Raw genomic sequence first — 17893 nt, forward strand, 5'->3', positions numbered from 1 at the left:
TGTTCAGTGAGTTTGACATAGAATTCTGAGTTAACACCTGCTACACTAGTATCCTGTGTCCCAGCCCTGCTGCCTCACCAGCTTAAACCCTCCCAAAGTGCTCGAGCAAAGGTATGGATAAAAGGGACGCACAGAGGCGGTTTCCAATAGCGCAAGAGTCTGGGGCCAGAGGGCACAGCCTCAGAATAGAAGGACGTCCCTTTACAGCAGAAGTGAGGAGGAATTTCTTCAGCCAGAGGGTACTGAATCGGTGGAATTCATTGTCACAGACGGCTTTGGAGGCCAAGTCATTGAGTATATCTAAAGTGGAGGTTGATAGATTCTTGATTTGTTAAGGGCGTGAAAAGATATGGGAGGAGGCAGAAGAATGGGGTTGGGAGGAAAAATAAATCAGCCATGATGGAATGGCAGAGGAGACTCATAGAAACAAAGAAAGCCTACAGCACAATACAGGCCCTTCGGCCCACAAAGCTGTGCTGAACGTGTCCTTACCTTAGAAATAACTCCGCTTACCTATAGCCCTCTATTTTTCTAAGCTCCATGTATCCATTCAGGAGTCTCTTCAAAGACCCGATCGTTTCCGCCTCCACCGCCGCCTCTGGCAGCCCAACCCACACACTCACCACTCTCTGCATAAAAAAAACTTGCATTGAAACATAGAAAACCACAGCACAATACAGGCCCTTCAGCCCGCAAGGTTGTGCCGAACATGTCCCTACCTTAGAAATTACTCGGCTTACCTGTAGCCACCTATTTTGCTAAGCTCCATGTACCTATCCAAAAGTCTCTTAAAAGACTCTATCATATCTGGCTCCACCACCGATGCCGGTAGCCCATTCCACACACTCACCACTCTCTGAGTAAAAAACTTACCCCTGACATTTCCTCTGTACCTACTCCCCAGCACCTTAAACCTGTGTCCTCTTGTGGCAACCATTTCAGACCTGGGAAAAAGGCTCTGACTATCCACATGATCAATGCCTCTCATCATCTTACACACCTGTATCAGGTAACCTCTCATCCTCCATCGTTCCAAGGAGAAAGGGCCGAGTTCACTCAACCCATTCTCATAAGTCATGCTCCCCAATCCAAGCAACATCCTTGCAAATCTCCTCTGCACCTTTTCTATGGCTTCCACATTCTTCTTGTAGTGAGGCGACCACAGTACTACAAGTGGGGTCTGACCAGGGTCCTATATAGCTGCAACATTACCTCTCGGCTTCTAAATTCAGTTCCATGATTGATGAAGGCCAATACAGCGTATGCCTTCTTAACCACAGAGTCAACCTGCGCAGTCCCAATGATATGGACTCGGACCCCAAGATCCCTCTAATCTTCCACACTGCCAAGAGTTTTACCATTAATACTATATTCTGCCATCATATTTGACCTACCAAAATGAACCACTTCACACTTATCTGGGTTGAATTCCGTCTGCCACTTCTCAGCCCAGTTTTGCATCCTATCAATGTCCCGCTCTAACCTCTGACAGCCCTCTACACTACCCACAACACCTCCAACCTTTGTGTCTCAGCAAACTTACTAAGCCATCCCTCCACTTCCACTTCCTCATCCAGGTCATTTATAAAAATCACGAAGAGTAAGGGTCCCAGAACAGATAACTGAGGCCGACCTCCATGCAGAATATGACCTGCCTACAACCACTCTTTGCCTTCTGTGGCAAGCCAGTTCTGATCCACAAAACAATGTCCCCTTGGATTCCATGCCTCCTTACTTTCTGAATAAGCCTTGCATGGGGTACCTTATTAAATGCCTTGCTGAAATCCATATACACTACGTCTACTGCTCTTCCTTCATCATTGTGTTTAGTCACATCCTCAAAAAATTAAATCAGGCTTGTAAAGCACGACCTGCCCTTGACAAAGCCATACTGACTATTCCTAATCATGTTATACCTCTCCAAATGTTCATAAATCCTGCCTCTCAGGATCTTCTCCATCAGCTTACTGAGGTAGGACTCTTTGGTCTATAACTTCCAGGGCTATCTCTACTCCCTTTCTTGAATAAAGGAACAATATCGGCAACCCTCCAATCCTCTAGAACCTCTCCCATCCCCATTGATGATTCAAAGATCATCACCAGAGGCTCAACAATCTCCTCCCTCGCCTCCCACGGTAGCCTGGGGTACATCTCATCCAGTCCTAGCGATTTATCCAACTTGATGCTTTCCAAAAGCTCCAGCACATCCTCTTTCTTAATATCTACATGCTCAAGCTTTTCAATCTGCTGCAAGTCATCACAACAATCACTAAGATCCTTTTCTATAGTGAATACGGAAGTATTCATTAAGTACCTCTGCTATTTCCTCTGGTTTCATACATACTTTCCCACTGTCACACTTGATAGGTCCTGTTCTTTCACGTCTTATCCTCTTGCTCTTCACATACTTGTAGAATGCCTTGGGGTTTTCCTTAACCCTGCCTGCCAAGGCCTTCTCATGGCCTCTTCTGGCTCTCCTAATTTCCTTCTTAAGCTCCTTCCTATTAGCCTTGTGCTGTGGTAAAGGAGATAGAATTATGATCACTATCTCCAAAATGCTCTCCCACTGAGAGACCTGACACCTGACCAGGTTCATTTCCCAATACCAGATCAAGTACAGCCTCTTCTCTTATAGGCTTATCTACATATTGTGTCAAGAAACCTTCCTGAACACACCTAACAAATTCCACCCCATCTTAAACCCCTTGCTCTTGGGATCCACCAATCGATATTTGGGAAATTAAAGCCTCCCATCATGACAACTCTGTTATTATTACACCTTTCCAGGATCTGTTTCCCTATCTGCTCCTCGATATCCCTGTTACTATTGGGCGGCCTATGAAAAACACCCAGTAAAGTTATTGACCCCTTTCTGTTCCTAACCTCCACCCACAGAGACTCCGTAGACAATCCCTCCATGGCGTCCACCTTTCCTGCAGCTGTGACACTATCTCTGATCAACAGTGCCACGCCCCCACCTCTTTTGCCTCCCTCCCTGTCCTTGTTGAAACATCTAAAACCCAGCAGTTGAAGTAACCATTCCTGTCCCTGAGCCATCCTAGTCTCTAATGGCCACCACATCATATCTCCAAGTACTGATCCACGCTCTAAGCTCATCCGCTTTGTTCACAACACTCCTTGCGTTAAAATAGACGTATCTCAAACATTCGGTCCGAGAGCATCCTTTCTCTATCACCTGCCTATCCTCCCTCTCGCACTGTCTACAAGCTTTCTCTGTTTGTGAGCCAACCCCCTCTTCCCTAGTCTCTTCAGTTCGGTTCCCAGCCCCCAACCATTCTAGTTTAAACTCTCCCCAGCAGCCTTAGCAAACCTCCCTGCCAGGATATTGGTCCCCCTCTGATTGAATTGCAACCCGTCCTTTTTGTACAGGGCACACCTGGCCCAAGAGAGGTCCCAATGATGTAGAAATCTGAATCCCTGCCCCCTGCTCCAATCTCTCAGCCACGCATTTATCCTCCACCTCATTAACCACTGACATCTCCTCTGTACCCACTCCCAAGCACCTGAAAACTATGCCCTCTCGTTCTAGCCATTTCAGCCCTGGGAAAAAGCCTCTGACTATCCACACAATCAATGCCTCTCATTATCTTGTTCACCTCTATCAGGTCACCTCTCATCCTCGTTCGCTGCAAAGAGAAAAGGCCGAGTTCACTCAACCTATTCTTATAAAGCATGCTCCACAATCCAGGCAACATCCTTGTAAATCTCCTCTGCACCCTTTCTATGGCTTCCAAGTCATTCCTGTAGTGAGGCGACCAGAACTGAGCACAGTACTCCAGGTGGGGTCTGACCAGGGTCCTATATAGCTGTAACATTACCTCTCGGCTCTTAAACTCAATCCCACGATTGATGAAGGCCAATGCACCGTATGCCTCCTTAACCGCAGAGTCAACCGCATAGCAGCTTTGAGTGTCCTATGGACTCTGACCACAAGATTCCTCTGATCCTCCACAGTGCCAGGAGTCTGACCACTAATGCTATATTCTGCCATCATATATGACTCGATAGCCGAATTCCACTCTTGCGTCTTATAATCCTGGTTCCCTCTTGGCTCGGGTCACCTTGTCATGGAAGAGATCCCAGTGATGCTGTCTGCTCTGCACCCACACTTTGTATATTTCAGCCGTCCTGCCTTCCTGTTTCTAAACTCGCTCGTACATGGCAGAAGGGGTAGTCCAGTGATTACAATATACCAGCACTTTTTCTTTACAACTTGTCTATTGATCTGTAAATCTCCGTTGCAGGACCTCATCTCTCTCCTTGCGGGTGATCATTGGTGCCAGTGTGGACTATGCCTTTTTATCATGGGGCAAAATACATTCTGAGCGTCGCACAAATCAGATCGATGATCTTTTCTTCAGTCTTGCTTCGTGAAGTTCGGGGCTGTGAATGAACGTTTGCATTTTCTGCTGTTTTTTTTAGGTGTTGTCTGAAGCCTGTGGCCAAGAAATCACAGCAAAGCACATGCTGCCGACGGTTCTCCAGATGGCAGGCGATCAGGTGGCAAACATTCGCTTCAACGTGGCTAAATCATTGCAGAAAATAGGACCGGTTTTAGATGCCAGGTAAGTATTTGAGTTGGGGCTTATAACCCGGCCTGTGGAGAATGTTTCACCTCCAGTTTGGAATGGAAATTGAGACGCCACTGTGGTGGCATTTAGTGATGGAGTCGCACCGTCTTTTGTACCCACAGGTCCAATCCGGCCAAGACCACCGTCTCTGCCGGTCCCATCGTCCCAGGTTCTCAACCTGGGGTTCATGGACCCCTAGTGTAATGATCCATGGCACCAAAATAGTTGTGCACCCTTGCTCTAAACCTTTCCTGCCCGCGTACCTGTCCTTATTGAAGTTGTTAATGTGCCTGTCTCAACCAGTTCCTCTGGCAGCTCATTCCATGTACTGCATGGGAGAGGGGCATAAACTTAACCCTCGGGCCTCCCCCTCCCCTGTGGTGTTTGCCTCACTTTCCTGCTTGACCTTGATCCTTTGGTACCCTTAAACGATCTTCTTCTCTATCCAGAGGTTAAGGCCATAAGACACAGGAGCAGAACCAGGCCGTTCGGCCCATCGATACTGCACGGCCATTCTATCATGGCTGATTTATTATTCCCCTCAACCCCACTCGCCTGCCTTCTCCCCTTTTTTTTAAAGAAAGGACATCCTCACCAAGAACATTTAGTAGCCCGTTTCTACCCTCCAAATTACCTGTTTAAGGTCTCTCCACTGCCTTTGTATTCCAAGGGCCTCATTTTACTACAGCTTTCCCAAGCAATGCGCAATATTCCTTTGGGTTCTGGATACAGTCAGTTGTACTGTATAGAAGCATGACCTCTTGTCCATTGCATCTATACTGACAATCACTCCTTGCTATTGTAAACCCACTCAGCCACACTAACTCCACATCCCTCTGTCTTGTTCACTGAACCTGTACAACAGGCCCGTTGGCCCACAATGTTGTACCAAACTAATTCTTCCTTTTCAGTCCGGACGAAGGGTCTGGGCCCGAAACGTCACCTGTTTATTCATTTCCATAGGTGCTACCTGACCTGCTGAGGTCCTCCAGCATTTTGCGTGTGTTGCTCTGGGTTTCCAACTCCTGCAGACTTTATAAATAAAGCAGCGCCTAATTGAACCGTGTCCTTTTGCCCGCACGTGGCCGATATCCTCCATTCTCCGCACGTTCATTTGCCTGTCTTAACAGTGTCTTAAATACTTCAATGCTCACACAAAACGCTGGAGGAACTCAGCAGATCAGGCAGCGTCCATGGAAATGAATAACCAGTCGCTGTTTCAGACCGTGACCCTTCATTGGATCGTAAACACTTGTTCTTGTTTCATACCTGCATCCACTTCCACCAGACCCGTCGGTGTGTTCCAGGTACTCAAATCCTCAGCACATCTTTGAGCTGTTCTCTTCTGGCTTTTACATCTCAACTGTGAGCCGTCTGCCTTTGCCTCAGAATTTTGTAAACTTCTATCAGCTCGTCCCTCCCTCAGACTCCATCACCCTGGAGAAAGCAACCTCTCCGGTAACATCTGCAGTACCAGCCAGCATGTCTTCTGTACCTTTTTCAGATCCTTTAAAGGGGAGGCCAGAGCTGAATTCAGTACTCTAAATGTGACCTAACCAGAGATTTATCACAGGCAACGTCCTGTAAACATCTTCTGTACCTTCTCCAAAGTATCCACACCCTTTAAAGGGGAGGCCAGAGCTGAATTCAGTACTCCAAATGTGACGTAAGCAGAGATTTATCACAGGCAACGTCCTGTAAACATCTTCTATACCTTCTCCAAAGTCTCCACACCCTTTAAAGAGCTGGCCAGAGCTGAATTCAGTACTCCAAATGTGACCTAACCAGAGGTTTATCACTGGCAACGTCCTGTAAACATCTTCTATACCTTCTCCAAAGTCTCCACACCCTTTAAAGAGCTGGCCAGAGCTGAATTCAGTACTCCAAATGTGACCTAACCAGAGGTTTATCACTGGCAACGTCCTGTAAACATCTTCTGTACCTTCTTCAAAGTCTCCACACCCTTTAAAGGGGAGACCAGAGCTGAATTCAGTACTCCAAATGTGACCTAACCAGCGGTTTATCACAGGCAACGTCCTGTAAACATCTTCTGTACCTTCTTCAAAGTTTCCACGCCCTTTAGAGGGGAGACCAGAGCTGAATTCAGTACTCCAAATGTGACCTAACCAGAGGTTTATCAAGTGACTGTCCAGGTTTTTGTTCCGGCCTGCACCACCACCACCTCCTTTGGCAGCTCAGCTACCAACTCCTGCATGAAAAGTTTGCTCCTCCAATCTTCTTTAATACATTTTCCCTCTCTCCTTCAACCACTGATGGATAAATCCTGGTTAGAAGTGAAAACCGCACAGTGAGATTTCAGTTAACGCCACCACCATCTTCATCAGCATGTGACGTGGGCGATCGTGGTCTCTCCATGGCCACGGTTGTTCTTGGCAAATTATCCTGCAGAACTGGTTTGTGCCATTGACGCCTTCTGGGCCGTGTGTGTTTTTACAAGACGGGGTGACCCCCCCCCCCCACCCCCCAGCCATTATCAGTCCTCTTCAGAGATTGTCTGCCCGGCATCAGTGGTCGCACAACCAGGACTTGTGATCTGCACCGGCTGCACACATGACTGTCCACCATCTGCTCCCACGGCATTGCGTGACCCTGATCAGGTGGGGGGGCTTAAGCAGGTGTTGCACCTTGCCCAAGGGTGACCTGCAGGTCTGCGGAGGGAAGGAGCACCCTGCACCTCCTTTGGTAGCAACGTATCTCCACCCCGCCAACCCGTCCGGTGAACGATTTTTGTGAAATTGTGCGTTTGTGATTTGATTGGAATTTGTGTGGAAAGCAATAACAGACGGATTGCATTAAAAGGAAGTTTATGCATTCAGTGCCCCCTCTCTTCAACGGCATAAAAATGCGGCATCCGAATTATTCTCCTTTTGCATCCACTAACCCAAATGAGCTCAGCTGCAGTTTGTGACCGTACTCTGCAAGTTGAGCTCTAACCCGTATCTGGCCAGTAAACGATCAGTTGTGGTAGTGGGAGCCTGCGTGAGAGGCAGAAAGAGGAGATTTTAATCTGGGTAATATCCAGTATCGCTTTAGATTTAAGTGAATGTGCTGCTGTCTTGTTTTGAAGGTCACAGGTACTAAAACTTGCTTTTAAATCACAGCACTTTACAGAACGAGTTCAAACCAATATTGGAGAAATTGGGTCAGGACCAAGATATGGACGTAAAGTACTTTGCGCAGGAAGCCATGACTGGTAAGTTGTGGCTTTGGACCCAGCTCGGTACGAGCATAAGCATTCTCCCTTCGAGCAGTTGTGGCCTGCATTGTCCCAGAGTCTGTCACTGGGTCTCTGAAGATGAGCACAAGACAAGATGGGTGTCTGCTGGGTTCCTGCTGTGGGGGCACTGATGGTAGAAAAGGCTCTTTAAGATAAAGATGTGTGTTTTGTAATCTGCACGTGTAACGAGTGAGGGTCGGGGAAAAACATGCAGTCCTCAGCACGTTCATTAAAGGGGATAAAACACAAATTATGGATTCAAAACTCTGAACCAGCAAGAGGGTTATTCGAGCTGCTGGAACAATGCTGTGATATTTGGAACTGTTTCCAGTTAAAGGGATTTACTAATTGTTCAGAATTATAAACCTTGTTATAGAGCCAAGCATGAAGTTCTCAGTTGTGTCTCTCACTTGCCTCCCTGTTTCTGTAAGCTGAATATTTTAAGAACCAATCCAGAGTTTTGAGTACAATCCTCAGTAAAGAGTTCTGTGTTTATATTAGGTGATTTTTAGGGTTTAGGAACGGGTGTTAAAATCTAGTGCCAGACATCCCACCCTGCAAAAACTCATTTCAGGGAGGTAGCAGTACGATATGGAGAGCAAGCTGTTGCCCCATGTAGCAAGCTCCCCATCTGCATGCACCCAAAGGAACGGCAGATTGAGTTTGGTACCAGGAGCAGCACAGGAGTTGTCATTCAGCGTAGGACTGCCTTAGGGACTCCAGCTCCGGGTTTACTCCCGAAGCCTTCCCTGTGAGTGGGTACAGCCGCAAGGCAGCAGAGGTTTGAGATCCGAATTTTCCTTCTCCTAGATGAGCTGACGAGTCCCATCTGCCCGAATAGGTCTTGAAGCAACAGGAATTAAGAGTTGGCAATGTATGAATTCACTTGCAATATTTTAGAAATGACATACTCCATCGCTAGAATTCCCACAAGTTGTCGTCATAGCTTACAGATAGATGCGTGTTCTGATTATCTTCAGAAACGTTCCCATTTTGTCTCCTTTTAATATCTAATCTGCATGTTTTCCTTCTTATCTAGTGCTTGCCTTATCATAGAAAGGAGTGAAGAAACAGCTGTCCAGACTTGCAACGAGATCTGCCGCTGACATCTTTGAAAACCTTCTTCACTCTCTCTTTGTACCGTATAGGAAAAAGGAAAGTTACGTCACATCCGGAGTTTCTCCAGTTGCCGGACGATTTCCCTCCACACCTCTCTGACGGAGTGGGGAACCGCGTACGAGGCAAGTGACAGCAGTGGTTTGCCATTGCCTTCTGCCGGGTGAGTTTCCAAAGAGATCACCAGCTCGTAACCCAGCATGGATGGAAAGCGTGCATGGGAGCCGGCTGGATTCAAACTCGGGGTGACGCCACTACAGCATCAGCCGGGTCAGCCTACTGTATAATATGGGGACTACTTTATGTTGTAGTAACACATCGTTGCATGCGCTATTAGGCGCACATTGATACGTATGTGTGTGTTCTGCATCATTTTCTACTAGTAAAGAACCATGAAACTTCGCTCCTGTCTCCAGCATTTTTATTAATAGCATTGTTGTGTAGCCAGGCCACATACACAACACTCTTTAAAGAATTACCCCTGGAAATGTAAATGTCTCGTACGTAGTGTCACTGGATTTTAGCTGCCTTGTAGAGTCTAGTTCTGCAGTCTTTCTGCTGTCTCAATTTAGCTTGAGATATCAAGCTGTCTACTTCCCCTATTTATTTTCATTGACTGTAGTGTACCCAGTGGCATTGTGTATCCGATGGGTTTAACTGTTAACAAGGATGTGAGGTTATTAGCTTTGCTGCTCTGTCGACAGTCACTTGTATCCAGTATGCCTCCTCCTCCTTTCCCAAAACACCTTCGCTTGTATTCCCAGCATCCAGTGGCAAATGCTCGAATTAAAACTGAAGATGTTGTCCAATCTGAAACTGTTCTCGGATGGGGTGGCAGAGGAGGGGCCCAGTGAGGGACCCACATTGGATGGGCCTTGGCTTGGGGAAGTGGTCCACATTAATGGGTCCTGACCCTGATGTAGGAGAGGGTTTCGCATTTGATGGGGCCTGGTGAAGGAGTGGGTTCCACATTGATGGTTCCTAAGGTGGGGCCCACATTTAATGGGGCCTCATGTGTCTGCACTCATTGTCCCCACGTTGCTGAATGATGTGCTAAGTTTTGACCTACCTTAATTTCCCTTTTAATTGTTTTTAACATTAAAAGAAAGAGTGCCCGTTAGACAGTTATTGAAATGACTTTCAATGCCGACCTCATTATTCCAGTGACTTGAACAGCAGTGCCAGTGGATGCTGTGATTACCTGATGGTTTGGTTCGGCAGCCATTGCTTCTGTACATATTAGTTAAAGTAGATTTTTCAATAGCTAAGCTTCTCTTCCCGACCAGAATTACACAATATTGTATCATTCCAGTGGTCTAGTCACATTTGGGATGCCATTTCAATATTGCAAATCACGTAATTTAATCTCTGTTAGCTTTTTGAGTGATTTTAGAGATTGTGTTAGGCACGTTTAACCTGTTACCAGTGGACGTCTTTCTCCTAATTTGTATATTACATCATTCTTTTGACTGCTTTAATTAATAAAGTGGATTAAGGTAAACGCTGCTTCGTGTTGCACACCAGAGAGCTGCAGGATTTACCGCCTTGCGACTTTTGCGGAGCAGAAACTCGTAAAAAGCATGTCATGTGTTTCGTTTCCTTTTAATTTTTTCCTTCTGTTACATTTCTTTTTGAGGTAGCTTTCTGTGCTGTTCACTGGGTTTTAGACCAAGGTCTTGCACACAAATCAGAGTTAGTCAATGAAGATTTAGTCAATGTGGAGAGACAAGTACAGCAGGGGAACGGGCCCTTCACCTCTTCCCTCTGGCGTCTTCTCTCTTCATCTCTTCCTAACAAAAGCCCCAAGCCCAACCTTAGTGTCCCTCACCAAAGAAACCTCCCCTTAATCATAAGACCATAAGATGGAGGAGCAGAAGTAGGCCCATCAGCCCATCGAGTCTGCTCCGCCATCCAATTCTTCCAGTCATCCCCATTCCCCTTGCCTCCTCATGATGCCCTGGCTAATCAAGAACCTATCTATCTCTGCCTTAAATACACCCAATGATTTGGCCTCCACAGCCACTTGTGGCAACAAATTCCACAAATTTACCACCATCTGACTAAAGAAATTTCTCCGCATCTCTCTTCTAAATGGATGTCCTCCAATCTTGAAGTCGTGCCCTCTTGTCCTAGACTCCCTGACCATGGGAAATAACTTTATCATATCTAATCTGTTCAGGCCTTTTAACATTTGGAATGTTTCTATGAGATCCCCCTCCCCTCATTCTCCTGAACTGCAGGGAATACAGCCCAAGAGCTGCCAGACGTTCCTCATACGGTAACCCTTTCATTCCTGGACTCATTCTCGTGACTCTTCGCTGAACCCTCTCCAATGTCAGTATATTCTTTCTAAAATAATGAGCCCAAAGCTGCACACAATACTCCAAGTGTGGTCACACGAATGCCTTATAGAGCCCCAACATCACATCCCTGCTCTTTCATTCTATACCTCCAGAAATGAATACCAACATTGCATTCGTCGCGTTCACCACCAACTCAACCTGGGGGTTAACCTTTAGGCTATCCTGCACAAGGACCCCCAAGTCCCTTTGCATCTCTGCATTTTGAATTATCTCCCCATCTAAATAATAGTCTGCCTGTTTATTTCTTCCACCCAAGTGCATGGCCATACACTTTCCAACATTGTATTTCACTTGCCACTTCTTTGCCCATTCCCCTGAACTATCCAAGTCTCTCTGCAGGCTCTCTATTTCCTTCACCTATCTTGGTATCATCGGCAAAATTAACCACAAATCCATTAATCCCATAGTCAAAATTATTGACGTACATTGTAAAAAGCAGCAGTCCCAACACCGACCCGTGGAACTCCACTGGTAAGCGGCAGCCAGAATAGGATCCCTTTATTCCCACTCTGTTTTATGCCGTTCAGCCAATGCTCCACCCATGCTAGTAACGTCCCTGTAATTCCATGGGTGCTTATTTTGCTGAGCAGCCGCTCGTGGGCACTTTGTTAAAGGCCTTTTGAAAATCCAAATACACCAAGTCTACTGCATCTCCTTTGTCTACCCTGCTTGCAATCTCCTCAAAAATTTGCAGTAGATTTGTCAGGCAGGATTTTCCTTTCAGGAAGCCATGCTGGCTCTGGCCTATCTTCTCATGTGCCTCCAGGTGCTCCGTAATTTCATCCCTAACAATCGATTCCATCAATTTCCGAACCACTGATGTCAGGCTAGCAGGTCTGTAGCTTCCTTTCTGCTGCTCCGACCCTTCTTAAATAGCAGAGTGACATTTGCAACTTTCCAGTCATCCAGTACAATGCCGGAATCTATCGATTCTTGAAAGATCATTGCTAATACCTCCGCAATCTCTCCAGCTACTTCCTTCAGAACCCAAGGGTGCATTCCATCAGGTCCAGGAGATTTATCCACCCTCAGGCCATTAAGTTTCCTGAACACCTTCTCAGTCGTAATTTTCACTGCACATACTTCACTTCCCTGACACACTTGAGTGTCCGGTATACAGCAGATGTCTTCCACTGGATTCTAATTCTCTAGATGTTCCCACACTCTGAGACTCCCACCTTGCATTGTTATCTCTGCACCTCCTTCCAAAAAATGTCAAACCACCTGCCCAATCTCCTGTTTAGTGAGTAACAATTTTTAATCGCCCAAAACACTGCTGCCTTGTTCTAACATGCACCAAGACCTTTCATCCATCTCTTCTGTCCTCACCAAACAACCCAAACACCTGGTTAAACAACATTTCAATCTTAAGACTCTTGCTTTCAATCCCGTCTCCTGTTTCTGCATCCTCTCCCACTCCTACAATTCACCCCAGCCCCAGTCTCTGCACCTCCAATTCCAGCATCTTGTTCAACCATGACTTTAAGCACTCTGCTATTGATGACTGTGCCTTCAGCTGTCTGTGTCTCAAGCTCTGGAATCCCTTCCCAAAACCTTTCTGCCTCTCTCCCCACCTCTGTGATGCTCCTATGAAACTTCCCATCGACCAAACTCTGGGGGTCACTTGTTCTAAACTCTCCTTTCATGGCCTGGTCTCAAATTGTATTTGATGATGCTGCTGCTACCAGAGTCTCAGGACCTTTTGCTGTGTAGCTGTCAGTTCCAGTTCCGTCATAATTCACCTTTAGGCTCATAGGCCACTACAGCACAGAATCAGGTCCTTTGTCCTGTGCAGTCCATCCCAAACTATTATTCCGCTTAGTCCCAGCTGCCTGCACCTGAACCTCGCCCTCTGTACCCCTCCTATCCATGTACTTATCCAAATTTCTCTCAAATGTTGAAATCAAACCCTTATCCACCACTTCCTCTGGCAGCTGATTCCACATTTGCACCACCCTCTGATTTAAGGTTCACTCTTAAGTATTTCACCTTTCACCTTTAACCTATGACCTCTAGTTCTCGTCTCACCCTGCCAGCATGGGAAAGGCCTGCTTGCATTTATCCTATCTACATCCCTCATAATTTTAGATACCTCTATAAAATCTCCCCTCATTCCCCTACACACCAGGGAATAAAGTCCTAACCTATCCAACCTTTCCCTATAGCTCAGTTCCTCAAGTCCTGGCAACGTCCTTGTAAATTTTCTGTGCGCTCTTTCAATCTTACTGATATCCTTTCTTTCAGTAGGTAAACAGGACTGTACACAATACTCCAAATTTGACCTTACCTTTGTGAAAGATTGTTTCTTTACATTATAAACACCAATTGTGTTTTTATAAAACGTATCTGAAAGTGACTTCAGGCATATTACTATCTTTACCTGCTTTTTATTAATTATTTTGGTCAGTTTCCTCTTTTGTGTTCCGAAGTCAGGTGGGTGTCACTTAAATGTTCCTTAGGCCAAAGGAAAGGAGTTAAGGGCAATTTATACTTCTGCATTGAATTAGTGCCACAGGTACGGCGTAGCCGCGTACCCTACGCTGTAGCCTGACGTACACCTCCCCAAAAATGTAACCACGCGTTGCGGTGACGCAGACAGCAACAACTGATTGGTTGGCTTGATAGCATCGCATTTCCTCCTGTGCATTTCTGGTTGCTTCTTGTCTCTCAGTGGCCGGACAAGCACAGAAAATTCACCCTCCTTCTGCCTCAATCCATTCAATGCTCGTACACACCATCTCCTCCCACGTCTCGGCTCCTTTCTACGTTGCAGTAACTTCAATAAAAGTAACTCTTCTTCAACATTTATTAGCTCCAACTGCAACATGATGCGCTCAGTTTCAGTCGCCACTGCTTGAAGTACACGAAGAAACTCAACACAGTGGCATAGAAACCCCATCGCCAACTAGCGTTTTGGCGGTGAATTGCAGAGCGACGCGGACACACCAGTGCAGAAGTATAAATGCTCACAAGGGCATAGACCACTTGCGTAGGCTACGGCATCGGCTACAGGTTAGAGCCGACGCAGAAGCATAAATCAGCCTTAACGGTGGGGCGGGTGGAGAAGGGACAAGTGGAGGCCAAGTCAGTCAGATGACATCTTGCATCTGGCTTCGATCGGCTGTTTCTTTGTGGCAACTATTCACCTGTCTCTCTGCTGAGTGCACAGATTGTTCTTATTAGCACTTGTTGATGTGGAAATGTCTTTGGTACCATAGTATTATATGGGAGTTGAATTCCAAAACAGTCCAATTGGCTCAACTAATCTGTCTCAATGTTTTGCCCCCCACCCCATACAAGAAAATAGTACTGATCATATTTACCCAATCAGCTCCTATCTGTCTTTAGACTTGTTTCCATCATGCACCTGTCCAGTCTTTCTGCTGCAACTGTGAACTATGAAAACAAATTCCATGGCTTCTCCAATATCTCCGGTCTTTTGTTTGAAGTTTCTTGCATTTACTGCTGTATTCATGGGCCTTTGCAGTCGATCCCATGACTACCACTGGTCCATCTTTGCAACATTTGAGAAAACACTGTCATTGCAGCACACTGGGTTCCCTTTGTCCTCACCTACCAGCCCATGAGCCTCTGTATCCAGCACATTACTCTCCAAAACTTCTGCCATCTACAGCGGGATCCTACCACTAAACACATCTTCTCCCTCCCCCCACCCCCGACTCTCACTTTCTGCTTGTCCACTCAACCCTCCCCACTGATCTCCCTCCTCCACTTATCCCTGTGAACTGCCCCTAGACCACCTCCCTCACCACTATTCAGACCCTTAAACAGTCCTTCCGTGTGAGGCGATAGTTCACCAGCAGGTCTGCCTGGGTCACCTGCTGTAACTTGGTGCAGCCTCCTCTACATTGGTGAGATTCGGCGTAGATTGGGGTATCAAATATTTGAGCACCTTCACTCTATCTGCCACAAAACGCAGGGTCTCCCAATGGCTATCCATTTCAATTCAACTTCCTATTCCCATTTTGGCGTGTTGGTTGTCTCCTCTACTGCTTGAAGAGGCCACACTCAGATTGGTGGAGCAACATCTCATATTCGATCTGGATAGCCTCCAGCCTAATGGCACAAACACCGAGTTCTCCAATTTCCAGTAATCTTTCCCCACTCCCTCCTCTCTGTTTCCAGCCCTCATGCTGGCTCCTCTCTTACCCTTCTCTTCACTTCCTCTGGTTCCCCCCTCCTCCTTCCCTTTCTTCCATGATCTCTATCAGATTCCCTGTTCTCCAGCCCTTTACTTCTTCCACCTATCACCTCCCAGCCTCTCACACCCCACTCCCCCTTCCCCCTCACCTGGTCTCGCCTATCACCTTCCAGCTTGTACTCCTTCCTGTCCCCGCACCACTTTATTCCAGCTTCTGTCCCCTTCCTTTCCAGTCTGTCCTGATGAGGGGTCTGTTTATTCCTCTCCAGAGATGGTGCTTGACCTGCCAAGCTCCTGTGTTAGTGTGACCTGTGCTGTTCCAACAAGAAAGATTCCAGTTTCAAGGTCACTCAAGTTAAGAGCAGTGGGGTAATCAGGTTGTTCTCACTGAATCCTGGTCTTCATTGGTGTGTTTTCTTGCAGGGAGTGCTGTTGGAGAGAAGTGGAAACACACTAAATAAGGAGAAGTATGTGACCTAGCATGGAGCAGTGTGCAGGGGAGCCGGCTGGATTCGAACTGGGGACCTTTCGTCCCCAAGTCCGACTCTGATGCCACTACACCACCAGTCGGGTCACAGGACTATAGATGGGGAAATGCAAGCAGACTTTTTCCACTGAGGTTGGGTGGGACTACAGCTAGAGGTCATGGGTTAAGGGTGAAAGGTGAAAAGCTTAAAGGGGAACATGAAGGGAAACTCAGAGGGTCATGAGAGTGTGGAATGAGCTGCAAATGCAAGTGGTGCACGCAGACAACCCACCCTGCAAAAACTCATTTCAGGGAGGTAGCACCATCAATTTGCGAGACACTCCTGGAACTTCCGGGAGAGGTGGGATAGCTGCAATAGAGTAGCTCCTTAGCAGCTAGCCGGCTAGTTTAAATAACGTTAGTTATGATAATGAATGAATGCCACCTGTTAAGCTCACCTCAACATGTCTTTTACAGTCTTAACCCACCATGGGCAATAGAAAGGTCACTGTTACAAGCAGTGCAGCGAGCAACACAGTCATTATTTTGACCCCTGTTAGGCAGGGGTACTCTTTAGTGTAGTCTGGGGTGAAGTACGTTTTATATTTTCTTTTTGCTTTTTGTGGAACACTCTGCCATCCATTTATCCTCTCTCCCTGCGCCCCCTCTCCCCTCCCACCTCCTCCCTCCACCCTCTCCCCTCCCCCTCTCTCCCCCCCTCCCATCTGTGTGTGTGTCTGTGTGTGTGTGTGTGTGTGTGTGTGTGTGTCTCTGTGTGTGTGTGTGTGTGTGTGTGTGAAAAAAATCCATTTCCAGGATATCGTACATAATTTGCAGCCATCAGGGAGCCGCTGTCAATGTGCGGGTGACTCCTGCAACTTCCGCGAGAGGCGGGATGTCTCTGCATGTGAGCTCAATTTCAACATTTAAGAGTAGTTGGGATGGGTACCCGGATGGCAGTGCTGTGGAGGGCTATGGACCCAGTGCAGGTTGCTGGGAGTAGGCAGCTTAAATGGCTTTCTATGAAATAGATCAGCCTGGGGCCTGTTCCTGTGTTGTATGACCTATGGAAGGCTATCTTAAGTATGAAAAAACAGTTCCAAGGGAAGCTGGAGACAGAATCGGATGCACCTTAGCTTTGGCAGAGTTTGCATGCTATTACTTCCTACAAGGTGAAACCTAACATCATAAATGGCTGAATTAAGATGAATGCCTTTTATGTACACTTTGAAAGGCAGAATAAAATTATACATGTGTAATTCCGTGCAGCATCTTATATCTGTGCCACCCAACCAACCAGTTCTATAGGGAATGAATCTCATTGGCACCGAAAACCTGTGCCACCCAACCAACCAGTTCTATAGGGAATGAATCTCATTGGCACTGAAAACCTGTGCCACACAACCAACCAGTTCTATAGGGAATGAATCTCATTGGCATTGAAAAGCTGTGCCACCCAACCAACCAGTTCTACAGGGAATGTATCTCATTGGCACTGAAAACCTGTGCCACCCAACCAACCAGTTCTATAGGGAATGTATCTCATTGGCACTGAAAACCTGTGCCACTCAACCAACCAGTTCTATAGGGAATGATTCTCATTGGCACTGAAAACCTGTGCCACACAACCAACCGGTTCTACAGGGAATGAATCTCATTGGCACTGAAAACCTGTGCCACCCAACCAACCAGTTCTACGGGGAATGTATCGCATTGGCACTGAAAACCTGTGCCACCCAACCAACCGGTTCTACAGGGAAAGAATCTCATTGGCACTGAAAACCTGTGCCACTCAGCCAACCAGTTCTACAGGGAATGTATCTCATTGGCACTGAAAACCTCTGCCACTCAACCAACCAGTTCTATAGGGAATGATTCTCATTGGCACTGAAAACCTGTGCCACTCAACCGACCAGTTCTATAGGGAATGTATCTCATTGACACTGCACTCACCCT

General features: G+C 46.7%; 1 protein-coding gene across 1 annotated transcript in view; it reads left to right on the forward strand.

The window, feature by feature from the left end:
* LOC140203608 (serine/threonine-protein phosphatase 2A 65 kDa regulatory subunit A beta isoform-like) overlaps positions 1-17893 on the forward strand; it is a 96324-nt gene that overhangs the window by 74505 nt on the left and 3926 nt on the right. The window contains exons 18-19 of the mRNA XM_072269656.1: positions 4444-4586; positions 7715-7806. Of these exons, the coding sequence (XP_072125757.1) occupies positions 4444-4586; positions 7715-7806 (235 nt within the window). The remainder of the gene's footprint in view (positions 1-4443; positions 4587-7714; positions 7807-17893) is intronic.

This window comes from Mobula birostris, chromosome 10, assembly GCF_030028105.1.
Source record: "Mobula birostris isolate sMobBir1 chromosome 10, sMobBir1.hap1, whole genome shotgun sequence".
Lineage (NCBI taxonomy): Eukaryota > Metazoa > Chordata > Chondrichthyes > Myliobatiformes > Myliobatidae > Mobula > Mobula birostris.